The sequence below is a fragment of the Magnolia sinica genome, chromosome 9 (genome assembly GCF_029962835.1).
Source record: "Magnolia sinica isolate HGM2019 chromosome 9, MsV1, whole genome shotgun sequence".
In the NCBI taxonomy this organism is placed as follows: Eukaryota; Viridiplantae; Streptophyta; class Magnoliopsida; order Magnoliales; family Magnoliaceae; genus Magnolia; species Magnolia sinica.
The window spans coordinates 55838939-55857957 of NC_080581.1; the positions used below are offsets into that span (position 1 = coordinate 55838939).

Sequence of the window (19019 nt, forward strand, 5' to 3'; positions counted from 1 at the left end):
ATGTGAAACACACAAGCAGTGCCAATATATCTCACCTGTTCGATCCGGTGAGCATTTTCAATTTTCCATCAATTTCTTTTTTCTTTTCATTTTTTTTTTTTTTTTGCTGTAAATCATATTAAATTAGTGTCAAATTGTTACAAATGTATATTCTTTATGCTTTGCATAAAAGTAAAAATAAAAATAAAAATCATGGATTTGGAAATTTGATTTCGAGATTTGTGGGAGATTGGAAGTCGCAGAAATTAAAAAAAAAAATAAATTTTTTTTTTTCCAATTTCTTGCAAATCAATTGCAATCTGTGTCTAAACACAATCAAACATGTATGTAACCTGAACCAATGTTGGTATCGCGCTATGTATCGCACCCTTGGGATACAGATGCATATCGTTTGTATCGAGTAAATTTTTTTTTTTTGAAAGGCAACTATTACTATATAGATAGGGAAAACATATTACAAAAGGAGGGGAACAACCTGCTGAGGAAGTGAGCAAATTACCCACCTAAAAAAGGCAAATTACATCCTTTAAAAGAAGCAACATTGGAAACCCATTCGACCATGAAATATTTCACCCTATTGACTAGAGAGTTTGCTGAATTAGAGATGCCCTTGAAACATCTCCCATTTCTTTCTTCCCAAACGGTCCACCAGATAGCAAGGAGAGCCATTCTCCAGATCTCCTTTCTGTTATTACCTGGATTAGCACCTTGCCAAGCTGAGAGAAGACTCTTAGCGGATTCTGTAAAGGACCAATGCATACCGAAAATGGGGAGGATGGCAGCCCATATATGACTGACGAGAGGGCAGTGAATGAACAAGTGATGAACAGATTCTGCATTGGTCAAGCAGCACAGGCAAACATTAGTGAGAATTATGCCCCTTTTCCTAAGGTTATCAACCGTGAGGACCTTCTTCATTGCGACAAGCCACCCGAAGACCACTATCTTTGGCAGAGCTTTGAATTTCCACACTCTCTCGATCGGATTGACGGGAATGATAGGAGGAGCAGTTCCCATAGAACTGTATAGAGATTTAACTGAGAAGTGGCCTGATTTGTCGAAATTCCATATCGGGTAATTTATTGCACTTTTTGGGAAACGTGGGGAAACATTAGGAAAATGGTTGAATTTTTCAATAAAACTTTTAAGGATTGTTAAAAAAACCTTAATACACACTTTTAAATCATAACATCTCCAAAAAGAAATGCACATAATATGTCTCCTTAGTATAGGGTCCTAAGCTATGCGTTGTCTGACTGAACAATGCAACTATATTCAAATTGAATGCATAACATTTATAAATGTATCAAGACATGTATGATCTACACTAATGCACAGTAATGCATAAGATCTACACTGTTCATATCATGCAATTTGTTTTGGGGCCTTGGTCACCTTCAGGCCCTGGTGACCTCCTCACTAGGTTACACAATAGGTAACAATAAAGTGAGCCCTAGGAATTGCAATGGTAAGTATTCATTCTCACTGTCCTACTGTAGTGGGGGCCACTTGAACTCCAAATCCACCTCACGACTGGGCCCTGTGTTCACATCCAGTGGACCTGATCAACAACTGGATGTCAAACAGACACCATGGTGGGTCCCAAGGAGTTTTCAACGGTAAGGTGTTTAATCACCACTTTTTTCAGTGTTTGGGACCATGTTTCGTGTAGTGTGGTCCACTTGAAACCTCATTGGTGCACCACTGTTTGGGACCTTGCATATAAGGCAACGTTTAAGATCATATAAGGCAGTGTGCAAATAAACCTCACTGGTGGACCACTTTTTCTTGTAGTGTGGTCCACTTGAAACTTGTATCTGCTTCATTTTTGGGACCATGTCTTAAAATAATCTGTAAAAACAAATGGACGGCATGGATATGCAATACATACATGTCGCAAGGGAAAACACAAATATAAGCTTGATCCAAAACATCAGTGGCCCTTAAGAATTTTTCAACAGTAGCCTTTCAATTCACACTGTTTCCTATGGTGTGGTCCACTCGAGCTTTGAATATGCTTATTTTTTGGGCCACAATCCAACCATTTTCAAAGCTCATTTTAAGGCATGATCCCAAAAATGAAGCATGCCCAAATCTTAGGTGGACTACACAAATATCATCTTGATCCAAAGCTTTTGTGGCCCACAAGAAGTTTTTAATGGTTAATTACTATAGTTTCCTGCACTATGGTCCATCTGAGATTTGGATCTGCTTCATTTTTTAGATCATGCCATAAAATGAGTTTTCAATATAGATGGACGGCGTGGATGTAGTCACATACATCAAGGTGGGCCCCATGGGTCCCATGCACCTCGGTGGATCCAGGGTCTCACCTAATTAGCTCCCACTTTCGATGGAGTTGGGTAGTACCCAATCCGCACCCGTGACACGTAAGACCAGAGATACGGGTGAGACCTTGACTGTGGGCCCTACCATGAAGTATGTGTTACATCCACACCGTCCATCCATTTGGAGACATCTTTTTAGGGCATGAGCCAAAGAATAAGGCCAATCCAAAGCTCAAGTGGACCCCACCACAGAAAACAGGGGGACAATGATGCCCATCGTTAAAACCTTCCTAGGGCCCACTATGATGTTTATTTGAGATCCAACATGTTCATAAGTTCACACAGATATGGACGAAGGGAAAACGCAAATATTAGCTTGATCGAAAACTTCTATGGCCCCCAAGAAATTTTTAATGGTAGGCATTCCATCCCCACTGTTTTATGTGGTGGGGTTCACTTAGAGCTTTGGATCTGCCTCATTCTTTGGCTCATGCCCTAAAATGATCTCTCCAAATGGATGGACGATGTGGATACACCATGGTGGGGTCCATAGAACTTGGTGACGTCGTTTGATTACTTTCGAAGGGAGAGGATTAGGTGCAACCCTAGCCTGACGTAAGACGGTACGACACTTATGGTGGGGCCCACCTTGGTATATTTATTGTATATCCAAGTGGTCCATACGTTTTTACAAATCATTTTAGGGCATGAGATAAAAAATGAATTAGATCCAAATCTCAGGTGGACCATACCATAGGAAACAATGGTGATTGCTCTTTAAAACTTGCAAATGGGTCACTAAAGTTTTGGATCAACCTCATATTTGTTATTTTCCTTCATCCACGTTTCTGTGACCTTATCAACGGGTTGGATGACAAATAAACATTACAGAAACATTACGGTGGGCCTTAGCAAGTTTTTAATGGTGGAGGTTCAAATACCGCTCTTTGTTAGAGTATGGTCCGCCTGAGATTTGGATCTAATTCATTTTTTATCTCATGCCATAGAATGATCTGACAAAACGTACGAACGACATGGATATACAATACATACATTAACGTGGGCCCCACTGTTAGGGCCGCATTGTATTTTGTGCAGCCAAGTCACACCAAATCCACTCCCTTAATTAAGGTAGAGAGTGAGAGAGTTCTTTGAAACTCTCCTCATCTTCTCCGTTAAAGCCGAAAACTCGCAAGCCGTCATGCCTCATCTCGAGATTCAAATCCATTAAAATCCCAAAAATCTCTCCCTAATTTCATCTTCTTGTTTTTTTTTTTTTCTTTTCAAAACTCAACCCAAATCCCCATAAACCTCGGTGGAAATATGGTTTCCCAATTCTCTTTGAAGAAAAAAATGGGTTTTAGGTTTTCTTACATGATCTGATGTTGTTGATCGTGATTGGCCCAACAAATCCATGTAGATCTTGAGTAACAAGGTAAGAGATTTTTTTCATATATATATTTTATGTTTTTCGAATTTCTGGAATGGTAGAGAGGATTGTCGCCAAAGATATCGATCGATATTGACCGATATCTGGATCATAAACAAAGAAAAACGCATGATATCGTGCGATATATCGCCGACATCGACAATAAATTACGATATTGTCCATATATTGTGCAATATCGGGGATTTTTTATTTTTATTTTTTGGATACTCCTGGGCAGTTTCGTATCGTTGGACCGTGATACCGATAATATCGGCCGATAGTATCGATATTGCGAACACTGACTTGAACTAGTGATTTTTGGTAATTTGGGGAATTTTCGGAAAGAAATTATTTCTTTAATTTAAAATTAATTTAAAATGTTGAAAAATATTTATTTTTTTTCGAAATTCAAGTTTGATCCACGGTTAATCGCTCCCCATTTCAAAGTAAGTAGGAGTATTTGATGAAACCATTATCACATACACTTTAATTTTGGGATTTTGGGGAAGGGCCGATTTACAAAAAATTGGAAAAAGAATAATTTTTTTTCCAAAATTGCTCAAATCAGAGAGGATGAGTACCGGCGTTATGTTAGAGAGTATCTTTACTAGTATTATTCTACTATGACTTGGGTATAATATTGTTGGTTTGTGGAGCAACATTACTATGCCTATCCCTATCAAGACGGAGATTACGTTTCACCGCGCAACTCTACGTGAGCCACAACCACACATTATTCATAGATATATTACCATGTTTTTTTTTCCTCTTGCTTTTGAATATATTGATTGTGTTTCCATACATGTCTTCTTATATTTATAAATTATATTAATAGACTTTGAATATGCTTGGATCAATTTAGTAAGACAACGCATAGATTAGGACCCCATATAAAGGAAATCTATTATGTGCACTTTTTTTGTTATGTTTTGATATCTAAGTGTGTATTGATGTCTTTTTTATCAATCCTTGAAATTTCATTGAAAAATTTAACCAATTTTCCCATGTTTCCGAACAACAACGATACATTACGCGATACAACCAATATATCCCATGCGATGACCGATATGTATCCGTATCTTAAGGGTGTAAAACATTACGCGATAACAATACAGAAAACATTGCTTGTAACCAAAGGTTACAAGCAATGTATGAACGTTCGTATACCTTCAAATTGAACTTAGTGGAATCAGTAACACCCTTATCTCTAGCATTATCGGGTTTGGAAGGAAGAAATACTATTTCATTAGACTCATGGACATGAATAGGAAGAACAATAGAATGGTGCTCCCCCTTTCCACCAGAAAAATATCGAGCATCTTCAATAAATTTTACATCCATTAAAACAGAATGTTTTTTAGTAACAGAATCAAAATATTTATACCCCTTTTGCGAAGACGAATATCCTAAGAAAACGCATTTAAGATCTTGATTTGACAATTTATTTATAAGAGAATCAATATTATAGACATAACACAAACATCCAAAAAACTACAATGGAATTTCAGGAATTGTATATAAGGCTAAAAAATGAATAAAATGATATCGTTAAATAATAATAATAATAATAATAATCTGGATACAGTTACAAGAGAACTGCTGTTTGACCTTCGAACTTCTAATATTCCATGGAAATCACGTGCTGAAACAACCAGGTTATCGTGGGTACTTATCCATACATTTCCTTGTCCTTGGATGAGACATTTGGTTTTCCATATCCAACATCTTGGTTTCCATCAATCCAAACAGGCTGCTATGGGGAGGTGATCAAAGTTGATCTTATCATACCATTTGGAAACTACATGTGATGTTATTGATTGGAAGAACGTAGCAAAGAGGGCTATCCTTTACTTTTGATTGCATGTTCCTTTTCATTTTGGTAATTTATGTTTAAGATTGGAACTGATTATATCTCTTGGGTAACTGCAGCTGCATTGAAAGTTGCGTCTTACTTGCCATTGCCTTACTCAGCACTAAGCATTTTACTAGTCATCCCTGCACCGATAAGAGATGCCATTTATGATTATATAGCAAAGCGACGCTACGATTGGTTCGGGAAGGAAGATGATTGCATAGTTATGGAAGAGAAGGAAATGCTTGAGCGTTTTATTGATTGGGAAGAAATGTTGGATCGGCACAAGAGTAAGTCCGTCTAGGATTTCGTCGTTTGGATTTTTTTGTTCATGAATTTAATTTGCCAACGCATGAATGTGGATGCTTTACTAATCTTTTCAAGGAGATTCTTGGCTCTACATTTTGTGGGACATACATGTGGGGAAAGCGATGAACTCATTTCTGTGGCCCACGCATTGTAATTGGTGTGGCACAAGGTTGTGCAAAACATGTCCAGTTTTGCTACGTAGATACATCAAACCTCTATTACCTTCTGGTAACTAGATGAAACGAAATCTTGGCTTGTAAGGGGAGGAACATACTTAGATACAGATGCTGACATAGAAATAAATATGAGAACTGGGGTACAATCCTTCATCCCCCAAAATCTTGGATATGGATACGGGTAACCCATTTGTAAATGAAAATCATACTTAGTTTTATGATGAAATACTCGTTCAATTTTGGTGTTTTTTCTTAATCTATGATGTAATACTCATTTATAATGTGCATGTTCACATGTACTGCTATGCACATTATAATAAGAAGTGATGGAATCTTCATTTAGTAATATCTGATCCTCTAAAAAAATGTGTGAAATTTTTCAAAATTTTAGAAATGACTAGTACCATAGGATTCAGTTGATTGTTTGCAATAAGTATCTTAGAGTATCCCAAACCAGTATTAGTATCTTGTCAACTCTTTCGATACACTGTGTTCAAGTATCTGGTTTTATATGATAATCAACTATCCTTGGTTTTAGTGCAAGTGGGGTTCAAGTTGGAGCAATCCTGATCATTGGTCTGAAATCACTTTGGAATTGCCTAGAAAATCTTTCTCAGATGATCCGAGCCACCTATCCTGGGACTTTTTCAGTTGAATGCTGGCATTGCTGTATTTCTACTATTGACTAAAAATTTGCTACCCAATAAGTGAAATGTTAGGATTTTCCTGTCAAGGAGATCACAGGTTTAGTAATGGAATATGGTGCTAAACCTATATTGCCAGAACCAACTCTTTTTTTTTGGTCAGACTGACTCAGATAGTGGACACACATCATATGTACCTATACATTGTATCTCTACTTGACTCGTTTGATTGCAATCAAGTCAGGCCTGATGGTCGTGACCCCACCACCCAAACTGGATTGAGTCCGGGATCTTCTTGGAAAATGGGGAAGATCTAGGATAGGAGGCCAACCTCCTGGAGAGAGAGATGACCAATGTGTAGGGATGCAGCTCTGTAGACCCACTTGTCGGGCCTGATAGGTGATAGTATCACACCCTTCTCAAAGGAACCATATGTGACACTCACACTCTCACATCATGCGGCTGGCTCGGAATCTGGACCTCCCCTTTCCTTTGACCAATGGGTCCTCGACCTAATTTAGGTTTAAGAATTGAATAGGGAGCCAAAGGTATGCTCCCAGTTAGTGGACATGATATGCATCTATAATTATCTTCTGTTATTTTTTTCGGGTTTAGGATCACATCATAAATCATGTGTCTGTCTATATTTAAGAATGATTGTGGAAGTTTTGTTGCTTTCATTGCCGACCCAACCTAGATAAATGAGGCTGTGTGAAACATTTGCCACGACAGCAGTTATCATGAATCTGGACCGCAGAGTAGGATTCATATAGCTGACTGACACCGATTAGTTAGGATAAGGCGCAGAGTAGGATTCATATAGCTGACCGACCCCGATTAGTTGGGATAAGGCTTAGATGATGATGTATCTATACTCCTATTATTTTGTTTCGGGTCTAGGGTCAGGTGAGGTTGGGTCATGTAACCCAGCCCATATCAACTTACGTGGGTGGGTTGAGTTGTTCAGTTTCAATCCGAGGCCCCTTGCCACGAACCTGTCTTAGAAGTGGATTGGGCCAGTTGACCTGCAGGCCGAGCCATTGCTGCTGATCCTTGCCATGCTCGGAAATGATGACTTAAAAGATGGATGTATCATCTGAAGTTGATTGGATTCAATTGTCCAAAAGGTGATGATATCTGGATGGTTCATCTATTTTACCTTACCATAAAATCCCAATCTTGGCTACCAGAGAAATGGTAGATTTGGTCAGGTTAATGGTTGAAAAGGCTGAAGCAGGGGGTTCCTAGTCTAGCCCTTCAAAGGGAATGCTATGTTGCAAGGAGATGGCTCACTGTTCAAGATCTAGACGAATCATTTTGGATCAATTGCTATCAACATGGGTTGGGCTCAATCCAAACCCAACTGGCAACTTGAGGCCAGGTTATTCTCAGGCTGGAAATCAAACCCAAACCCAAAGCAACATGTATATTAGAACAATGGATTGGGCAGAAATTTGTGGTTGGGTCGATCCACTCATGTTGTGATGCATCACCGATTTTAGAAGGGAATCAGATGCCTTTATAGAAATTTAAAACTGTACACAGAAACCAACAATTTCGAGCATCATTTCTACACGGATCACAGAACAGGGGCCCAATATTTGATCATTTACACAATCCTGTCAATTCAGCCATTTCTTGGATGGGTCCACAAGTATTGAACTAACCCATCCAAAAGCGTTAGGTATCAATGAAAGTCCAGAAAACTGATTGAATGGTTGATCGATGGTATATTCACCGTGTTTGGCTTCGTCCTGTAACATTTCTTTGTTCATTTCATTCAAATATTTCAATGGCAAATGAATCAGGCTGCCCCTGCCTTCCATGTTTTCATTTCATTCAAATATATCTACTGCTAAATCAATTTGAAGGAGATGGTTTGTTTTGCTAGTTGACCCATCAGTTAGGAAGGCCACTCCAATAATCAGGTGGTAGGCTGCACATAAGTGAGAATTGACACACACACACACACACATTCCAACCATCTGTATTCAACTTAAAGCACGCCCTACCTGATGAGTGCAGCAGCTTGCTTGATTTTTGGGTTAAGCACATCATCACAGCATGCTCACAAATGTGAGTAGCTGGCATCTTCCACACACGAGATGTTGGCAGTGTGTCATGGATACCCTCTTCAATCCCTCAATCAAATCTCTATCGTAATATCAAATGGAAAGATAAGGCGTAAAAACACAAGGGATTTGCTTGCACACTATTATTGTAAGACTTGCATCAGAGTTCGCAATGAAATGATGAAGACATAATAACATGTTAAACCCATTTTTAAAAAAAAGGCAGTTGAATAAAATGTCACTAAGAGAAAAACTCCAACTTCCTTTTGTAACCTTAAAACAACAACAAACTCACCTATCAAACTCCAAGACAACCTTTACCCAAACACAAGACCTTGCCTCACCTTTTATTTCAACATAACCCACCCTTTACCCTCTTTTATTCAATTTCATTCAACTCTCACACTCACAGATTTTCCAAGTGAAGATCTGGCTCAAGTCCATCTACTAGGTGGGCCCCATACCTCTGTGCTTACATACTTCTACAAATTTGTCTCTGACTCACTATATGATCAAACTGAAAGATGGTCCACATGCTCCGAGATAAGAGGAATATGCAAAGGCTTGATTGCATCACTCTGACACCGTGTTCTCAGTCACCCCTTTAGTGTGTTCATGTTTGTCTTTGGCAAGCTGGCTGAAATTACCCTTCTCCTTGAAGAGCTGAGAGGAGTGGTGCTTGCAGTAGAGCCTGCCCTCATGGGCGACGTAGTTTGACGGGCTGATTACACAGCCTCCATGAGCACATTTGAAACAAGGCCTGTGGTAGGAGTTGCCATCGACTGCTACCTGAAATACAGGAAGTCAAAGAGTTTCTATGCAGAATGAACTCCCAATGCATCAAGTCAACTACAATAGGCATAAAATGAAGTTTAGATATACAGAAATGATATTCACATCCACCTAAATTGATTTTCTCTCTTTTTTATTTTTTATTTCTGCATGGTGATAAGATTTAATTAAAGAGAAACTACAAGAAACTGTCAACCTAAGACAACATGCTAGTAACCCTCTCATCACTGTCAAATGAACTGCAAAAAATAAATAGAAATAAAAAGAAGCCAAAAACAATCCTGAAGCAATAGCCAAAGGAAAACCCCATAAACTTCATGCTCTGTCAGCTCCTCCACTTCCCTCCAAATCTTCATCAAATTCTTTCCTTGCCAAAGCCCAACCAGTTAACATATAGGATATGCCTTTGTTAATTGCCCAAATTCAACTGAATTTTTTTATTGAAGATCCTTCTATTTCTCTCCCGCTGCAAGCACCACGTAATGCTACCGCAACTATCTTCCACACATTCTATTCCTGCCTTGAAACAGGCCTGCGTTCCAACCAGAAATCATCTCTAGAAGAGAGCCACTGAGATTCCAAGCAACACCAAAGGTTCTGAAACGATGAGTCCCCATGTCAAATCAACACCACCTTAACAGATTTTCTTACACTATTATTATTTTATTGTTTTAATTTTTGAAGACAGTGAAATTTTATCAAGGAGAGGAAACAACCTCAAGCTTGGAGGCCACAAGTACCAAATACAAACACAACAGACACCCTCCCGATAAAGAGAAAGTCTGCTAAATAATTTGTTTTTCTACAGATGACTCAACAAAATATTTAGAGGAGAGATCACATATGTCATCGAAAACAAATTCAATATTCCAAGGCTCGGTTCAACAACTACCATAGAAGCAAGAAATAAAGATCTATAATCGGCCATCTAAACCCCAAATGTTTACATATGACTCCTTTGTTACCTCAAATAAAAACCGCAAATGCAGATGGGCCTAGGTTATCAATACTTTTTACACCCATTTTTAACTTTGGGAATTGAAGTTAGGCATGCAAATGGAATATGGTTGTTGATAGAATGAAGGAAAATAAGATGGGTGAAAATAATTTCAACATTTTCCTTTTTGAAAATAATAAACAATTTAGTAGAAAAGAAAAAGATGCAAAAGTGGGCCAGCTATCAATCCATCCTGGTTCCCAACCCACAAAAGGATAAGGGTTGTCAGGTAGCAGCTAGTCATAAGCTTTTGACAGTCAAGGATGAGAATTATGAGTTGCCAACCCCGAAAGGCCGACAAAGCTGTGATGATTATGATGACAATCATGAAGACAACAACAATGATGAAATACATCAGGAAATGGCGAAAGAATTCCTATACAAAGAGAAAGCTGAAAGACACCCTTGTGGCTAAAACACTTGCAATCCAATTAGCCTCTCTTCCCACTTTGATATGAGAAATGTTTAGGCAGGATGCAATATCATGAGTTTCAAAAAGGATGAAATAAAGTTTCCATGCATCATGACACCTTTAGGAAACACGAGATGACAGCCTTGAGCCTTGGAGTCAGCTTCAACAATCAGCAACCCCTAGAATCTTTTGGAAAAAAAAAATAAATCTAAATCGTTTTCTGAGAGTCAAAACCTCCACTTCCAACAAGTTGTCTTGAACCCTGTACTGGAAAAGATCACAAGAACCTAGTTTCAATCGTCTCCGTACACACTGCCAATACCATATGGCCCAGGTTACCAACAGACGAACCAACGAAATTAAGCTTCCAGTAACCCATCCCCAATCACTTCCTTCTTGGGCTATCCTAAACAACCACCTCCTTGTTGCTAACTGCCACATCCAAATTGACATATTGACAAGCTGAATCTTCTGGTCACCATTTACAACTGCCGTTAACTGAAGGATTAGCAGACTTCAATGGTAGCATTAGCCAAATCACTCATACCTTAACCAAAGCATTCCCACCCATAACCATCAACTTGGATACTACAGCATTCTAAGAGAATCATATGATCCTTGACTTGACAACATACGGCAGTATCCTTAAGCCTGGATGTTGTAGTTGGGTCTGTAGAAGATAGTGTGCGTGCGTGTGTGCTTGTTTGGTTTGATGTTAAGTGCAGGCATGTTTCGTTTTGTGTTCTTATCCAGGTATTCAAAATCGGTTACGTAACAGCCGTAACAGTCATAACCGTTATGCGTTACGGGGTCGAAACGGCTATAACAACCATTACAGAAAACAACAGGCTGTAACGGTCCCGTGATGGTCCGTAACGGCCCCGTAATGGTCCTGTAACAGTTTTTTCAAAAAATTAAGAAGGGCCGTAACGGCCAATGGTAACAGTGCCGTTTTGTAACACCTTGGTTCTCATGGTGCTCCTTTAGGACACCATAACATTATGTTTTCTTAATAACAGGATTAGTGAGGTGACAGAGGTTAATCACTCTACTTCCTTTTCTCCCTAAAACCCTTTCTTCCTCTCCTTTCTCCTTATGCCATAATTTTCTATGGGATAAGAGATCCATAAGGACACATGGTAGATAAGGGATCCCCCTAATTGATTGATGGTCTGGAAAAGACAGTTAAGAAGAAAATCCAGTGGGTTCCACATTCAACAAAAAAGAAAGCCAAGTATTGGATGCTATGATCTTCTACCCTGGGAGGAGATTTTGGGGAATCCGTAGGGCTTGTTTGGCAGCGTGGATTTGAACTCCCATTGAATCAGATGGATTTTTAGTTCTTATGGAATTCAGTGGATTTGAAATCAGCTTTGAGGTGGATCTCAAAAAGAGCACTTTTGGAGGATTTAGATTCCTCTCAAATCCAAATTCCTCCAATTCCTAGCTAGTAAATGCCAAAAACAGCAAATCCCCACAAATACTTCCCATGCCACGTGCCAAATAAAACCCTTAATGAATGATGGAACCGATAAATGGACAGTCTGGATTGCTGAGCCGTGGGCCTCATTTGCATGAACTCAACACACAAGGATATTGATATATCCTTGGCTTGAGGATCATACACTTCCACATATTCTAAGATTGGCAATGGGCCAGGCCTGGGCCCAACAAATCAAAATTTTGAATAGGCCCAGCCCAAAGATCTGCCCTGATCAGTTCAAATCCAGGCTCAGGCCCATTGCCAAGTATACTATATTCTAATGTCAATTTATGGTGAAGAAATGAGCAAAGAGATTATGAAGTAAAGAAAATTAGAAAAATGAAAAGAAGAAAAAAGATACTGGGCAAACCAGAGTTTTTTTTTTTTCATTTTTATTTATGTGAGAAGTCCAAACTAGAGTTTTGTTAAAATTAATTCCGAAATTCAAACTAGACATCCTAAATAGAGTTTTAGCTCCATTTATCACATACGAGTTACCATGAAAAACAGATTTACCCCCATGAATTTTAATATATTTCACAAAAGAAACATGGATCTTGTGAAGTCCACAAAATTGAATACATGAGAAAAATGGATATGAACTATTACCTTCTCAAGAGGGTACACAGTTTTCTTGCAAGCAACACACTTGTCTTGAGTTCCAGCGAACATACTTGAAACTCTGTTGTTGGTATGGCCCTACACATTTTAACCCAAAGTACGAAACAATTCAAAAGACTTTCAAAAGGTATGTTTATGGATGAGAAAGTATGATGCTCAGCCCATAGTAGAAGCCTTTCACTTCTAGGCATACAACCATTCAAAGGGATATGCCATTGGATAATTCTAGCCTTCAAGTTGTGTGGAATGGGTAGTGTGTGTGTGTGTGTGTGTGTGTGTGTGTGTATATATATATATATGGAAACACTCACCTGCGAACCAGTTCGTACGTACTACATACGAACTTTTTTGAGAACCCATCATATGTGATGTGGATCCAAAATCTGAACCGTTCATGTGAAGCAGCACCTCTTGAAAATCCCCGGGACCAAGTTTTACTTTGATCTAAAACTTTGATGGGCCATGCAAAATGAAAACAGTTTTCTCCCTTGATTTGCATTTCTCTTTGCTATGGCCCACCAAAATTTTAGATCAGGGTGAAAATTTGTGACATGACGTTTCATGGGATTCCGCATCACATGGGCTGTTCAGATTGGACACCCATGACACGTGTGCAAAGGTGCGCAAGTGCGTAGGTGTGAAGGGGAGCATGACTCTCTATATATATATAGCTGACAATGCACACGAAGGGCAAACAAGTTCTAAAGATAGCTAGCATTGTTCAAAGAAACTTCTAACCCATTGTACATCCACATGAACAGTCTGAATCACTGAAGGGTGGGCCCCAACTATACACAGTGCCAGCCTGAACAAGAATGCGTGGGACTAGTTCAAGCTGAGCATCATATACACAAATCATGGATGCCTGAAAAAGCTTAAATCCATAGAATAAGGATAATTAAATTTCGCATGTAAGTGCAAGCATGGGTGGAAAAAGATTAGTCAAAGTTGACAAGGTGTAGTACCTCATGATCAACAGACCTGTCCACTTTAGCAACTTTAGGAGCACCTACAGGAAAAGGATAGAGGTTAGCCTGGCTCAGGAAAGGTATAAAAGGAAACAAGAATGACCAAAAGCAACATCTGAACTGCTAGCCACCTTCAAAACTTTTGTCCAAGCTGCCAGTCATCTTAAATAGCTGGTCAAAGTGAGGCTTGCAGTATAGAACACCCTCAAACGAGGAATAGTTACTTAGCTGCAAAACAAAATTAAACATTAGGAAAATAGCAGCTAATGGATAATATAAATGCACTTGATGTTGGGATATTGTTTATGACAAGATCATGTTTTTTTTTTTTCCTTGAAATAATAGAGAGAATGGATATTATCTTCCCACAGCATCATCATTATTATTGTTCTCACTTGCTTGAACATAAAACTTCTAAGTTTCAATATATAAAGCTGGCAAAGGAAGCATTTGAAGTGCCAACAAGACCAATGTTTTCTGTCCAGACCAAGGTATTCTGTAACAGTAATGGCAGCTGTAACGGCCACCACTGTTACCATTATGATGTGGGCCATAACGGCCGTCATGGTCTTTTTTATTTTTATTTTTGAAGAAAACCTGTATCAGCCCCATAACAAACTGATACGGGGCCGTCCACGGGGGGCTGTAACAGGCGTTATGGGTCATTTTTCCACAATGGCTGTTACAACCCCATAATGTGTAACAGTTCCCTCCCTTATCATTACAGCACATCATAGTCCAGACCAAATAATTACCTTTAGAATTGGATCTACACATTCTCTTCACCGTAATTACCATACAATTTTTAAACTGTTACATTTTCCACAAACAAGACACTTTGTGCGGGCCGTTGAAGATAATAAGATAGAACCTGATGAGATATCAGGCACACCAGATCATATAAATCCAAACTCTCTGGATATGACTCATAAGCTTAAACATGTCAAGATATTAGACATTGGATTTGTAGCTCAATTGGTTCAATTCACTAAAAATCCAAGTACTTAAAATCACTAGAGTTGAAAAGCCCAGTAATCTGTCAATGCTCCAATTTTGTCTGTCCAGATCTGATAACGGCATTTGCAGTCAATTGGATCTACAAATTTCTCTTTATCTATTATTATTATTATTATTATTTGAACAATAATGAAAACTTTATTGAAGAAACAGCACAACAAAAACAAAAATACAGCAATATCCGGCTAAATTGATAAAAAAGAATCAGCCAAGTCCAAACAGCCTAGAGTATCTAAGTAAAATAATGAGGACTCATTAGCAATTAGAAATCACTTGCCAGAACCCCGAAAATCATAACTGCTCATAATATTCTTGGGAGGAACATCAGCAGCTCTTCCTGGGAGCAATCGGGATCACTTCCTGACCCATCCTTGACAAATTACCAAAGTTTATGTTATTCCAGTCCTTCCAAATAATTACCATACACTTCTTCTTCGATGAACCCTTACTAAAATATAGAAATACAATTTTCTTATCAGCCACAATGTAGAAAATAAGGTAAATAACTTGTTTACTGATGATATTTATAGCTGCTTAAAAAACTTGACACGGACATGACAGTAACAACAGAGTACAGCATCAATTAAGTTAAATATAATGGTAATATTGAAGGTGGTTGCTCTTCTAGCAGTTTGGTGGGCACTTTGGGAAGAAAGAAATGGTAGGTGTTTCAACGGCGTTTCCAATTCGACAGAATCCTTAGTTCATAGGGTTCAGCACTTCATAGTAGAGTGGGCCTCCAATTTTGTAAATTTAAACGGTTGTAATCTGTTTGTATCGCAGAGTAACTGACCCGCCATCTCGGCGAGTTGCTTCTCTCCTTGCTGTTTCTCCTTTTTATTTATAAAGTTATTGTTATCTCTCAAATATATATATATATATATATGGGAAAAGGTACTATGCGCTCGACCTCACGAGTCCGTCCCATGAGGTCGAGCTGTGTGGGCCCCACCGTGATGCGTTTCAAACATCTACTCCATCAGTCAGATGCACCATTCCATCGTGGGCCTAGGTCTCAAAAATCAAGTCAATCCGTGACTTGTGTGGGCCACACCACATACAGAAGTGGGGAGGGGCCGTGCACCATTAAAACATTCATAATCATTTTTTGGGCCCACCGAGATGTGGTTTGCAAATCCAGCCCATCCATTATGTGTGTCCCACTTGGATGAGGGTTCAGACCAAGTTTCAGCAGCATTCAAAACTCAAGTGGGCCCCACCAAGTGCTTTTATATGTTTTAACGGTGTCTTCACATAATTTTAGATGGTATGGCCCACCTGAGTTCCGTATACGGCTGATTTTTAGGATATGCCATAATTTAGAGGGAACCCATCAAATGCACAGTGTTGATGGTCGACACGCATCACGGTGGGGCCCACACAGCTCGACCTCACACTTGCTTATCGTGAGGTCGAGCGCATAGTACCTTTTCCCTATATATATATATATATATTGGAGGTGGTTGTAGGCACAAACATGCTTGTGACTGAATTTGCAAGATCCACAGGCGCCGTCAAGCACTGAGCAAGGTCTGCTAGCTAAGGCTAGTGCTTTCTGAAATGACGGAGGACAGACATCAGAACCCTGTTGCACATTTAATTACTGTTTCCAACTGAAAACTTGTCACCGTATTTCATCAAGAACGTAACATTTCCGAAAATGCCACATCCCTCAAGTAGAGGTAAACATCAACCAAAACAATGTGATATGAGCCACTGTTATTTATTTATTTTGTTAAATCCCAAAGAAAAAGAAAAAGGAGCAAACAAAGGCACCACATAGAAGAAGAAGAAGAAGATCATAAGACAGTCGGAAACAACACTAATTGCCACAATGCTGACTTCAAACCAAATATCTAAAAAAAGTGACTCTAGAGACACCACTGTTGGCCAAAGAGTCGGCCTCAGAGCTAGATGCGGGACACACTCATGGGAAAACAAGATGCAAGTATTGGCACATAAATCAGCGATCTTCTCTATGACATATGCAGCAGCCCACAGGCATTGGCCCAACTAGCCACCCACTAACTATAGCTGAATCCCTTTCAGGGCCTGTTTGTTTCACTTCACCAATTACCATGACAATGTAAAGGAAATGTGAAATGATTACGAATTACTTTACTTGGACTCCTAACAACATATGCATTTGACCGTCAATTACTGTTTTTGCTTTATCAACGGTAAAATCATAATAATGGCATTTCTCCATTACTTTAATGGCAAATCACCACCAAAATACATTGATGTTACTATTTGGATTCGAGATTTTCACAGTAATGCCATGAAAAAGTACAATGATTACCAATTCCTTTAGGGCCTCTTTGGCCGGGTGGATTGGAAGGGATTGAATGGTATTAGGTTGGATGGCATGGATTTCTAGGTAATGATGGTGTTGTCAGTGGATTGTCTTGAGATCCATGGGATTGCTATATCCAGTCTGTTTGGCACGCCCGGCCAATCCCGGGATTAAACCTTCCCATCCCTTCCAATCCCTCGAACCGAACACGTCCCAGGCAAATTTGAAGGATTAGGGTGGATTGGATGGGATTTAAAGGTAACGATGGTGTTGTCAGTGGATTGTCTTAAGATCCATGGGATTGGGATCAGATCACCGACTCTGTTTGGCATGCCCAGCCAATCCTGGGATTTAACTTCCAATCCCTTCCAATACCATCCACTCCCTTCCAATCCGACCGGCCAAACGGGCCCTTGCTGGTCTCCTAAATACATACATTTGCATTTGACCAAGAATTCCATTGTTTGGTTTGGCGGCAGTAAAATCATAATTGATGACACTTTCCCTTTCAAACAGGCCCTCAACTACAAGCTGTCCAACCTGACAGCTAATTGCAATTTTAATGCCTTGATTGGGCCTGGAAAAAGAGACTGTGAATCCCAAAATATTCTCTGGTAATCCCGGCAAAACCAGCTGGATGACCCATCCCCAGAGCGATTCAGACAAGTTGGGGCGAATTTGAGAATCTCAGCATAGGGGCTCCTTGCATTCTCCCATCAGCCTCACTCCACTCATATATCCTCAAATGATACTTTCTGTGAGGATTCTACTCAAGAGGATTACTTTCCCACAGTTCCACCACCTTGGAAAAAGTTTACTACCGTTCATTTTGAAGGAAACTGATCGGATGGATAGGATCATCTAGTTGGCGTGCGTTTCGAATCAACAGCAATCCGCAGTACGGGAAACTAGTTGGACGGTCCTGATTGATTGATTAATTGAGGAAGAGAGATGATTCTTTTCTACCATATTCCGGTTGTTATGAATCTTCACCGTGTGATCTCCAATCACAGGAAAAAACATCTAAATAAGGGAAAAGAGAGAGAGAGAGAGAGAGAGAGAGAGAGAGAGAGAGAGAGAGAGAGAGAGAGAGAGAGAGAGATCATAATCATCATGTATGATGTATGATGCATGACATGTATGAGATGTATGATGTGAGAAGGAGGAGGGAGAGGTTGGGTACCTTGAGGGTGCCTTTGCAGTGATGGCAACGGAAGCAGGCTTTGTGATAGACGCGATTATCAGCGGTCAGCTCATCTACCAAATACACCGTCTTCTCGCATGCTTTGCATTTTTGGGTCGTTCCTGCAAACGATACCGACATCTTTCTCTCTCTCTCTCTCTTTCTTCTTCCCTCTTTTTTTTTTTTTTTTTTATAATAGATATATGAATTCCAAAAGAGAATGAAAAGAAAGGGAAAGAAAAACGAAGGAGATGTTGATCGAGAGAGAGAGAGAGAGAGAGAAAATAAGAGGAAGATGAGTCAGAGAAAGAGAGAGAGTTGGTAAACAGGTCTATGCCTTTCTGGATTCCAGCTCAGACAGTCAGAAGAAATACACAGCGAGGCTATGGCTGCGTCCGCGGGTTTTGTTCTTTCGTTACTGTGTGCGTTCCTCATCTTCTCTCTTTTATGGTGGTGCGTCGTCATCATCACTACACGTGG

The 19019-nt window shown here is 39.5% G+C and overlaps 2 protein-coding genes across 2 annotated transcripts in view; one reads left to right on the top strand and one right to left on the bottom strand.

Annotated features, from left to right (window-relative positions):
* Positions 1-6291, top strand: part of LOC131255459 (uncharacterized) — a 28719-nt gene extending 22428 nt beyond the window's left edge. Inside the window, exon 3 of the mRNA XM_058256188.1 lies at positions 5647-6291. Within this exon, the coding sequence (XP_058112171.1) occupies positions 5647-5873 (227 nt within the window). The 3' untranslated portion in view covers positions 5874-6291. The remainder of the gene's footprint in view (positions 1-5646) is intronic.
* Positions 6292-8883: 2592 nt separating this feature from the next.
* Positions 8884-18816, bottom strand: LOC131255460 (LIM domain-containing protein WLIM1-like). The gene is made up of 5 exons (XM_058256189.1): positions 18540-18816; positions 14175-14271; positions 14041-14084; positions 13064-13153; positions 8884-9559 (listed from the first exon to the last, which is right to left on the bottom strand). The coding sequence occupies exons 1-5, from the start codon at positions 18678-18680 to the stop codon at positions 9344-9346; spliced, it is 588 nt and encodes a 195-aa protein (XP_058112172.1). The 5' UTR covers positions 18681-18816; the 3' UTR covers positions 8884-9343.
* Between the last annotated feature and the right edge of the window lie 203 nt (positions 18817-19019).

What these genes read in the sequence shown, in the direction of transcription:
- LOC131255460 (XM_058256189.1), bottom strand. Translation starts at nt 18,680, where the DNA reads ATGTCGGTATCGTTTGCAGGAACGACCCAAAAATGCAAAGCATGCGAG. An exon ending in ACAGGTCTGTTGATCATGAG is followed by an intron (nt 13,154 to 14,040) that starts GTACTACACCTT and finishes TAAAATGTGTAG; the next exon opens with GGCCATACCAACAACAGAGT. An exon ending in CTGTGTACCCTCTTGAGAAG is followed by an intron (nt 9,560 to 13,063) that starts GTAATAGTTCAT and finishes CCTGTATTTCAG; the next exon opens with GTAGCAGTCGATGGCAACTC.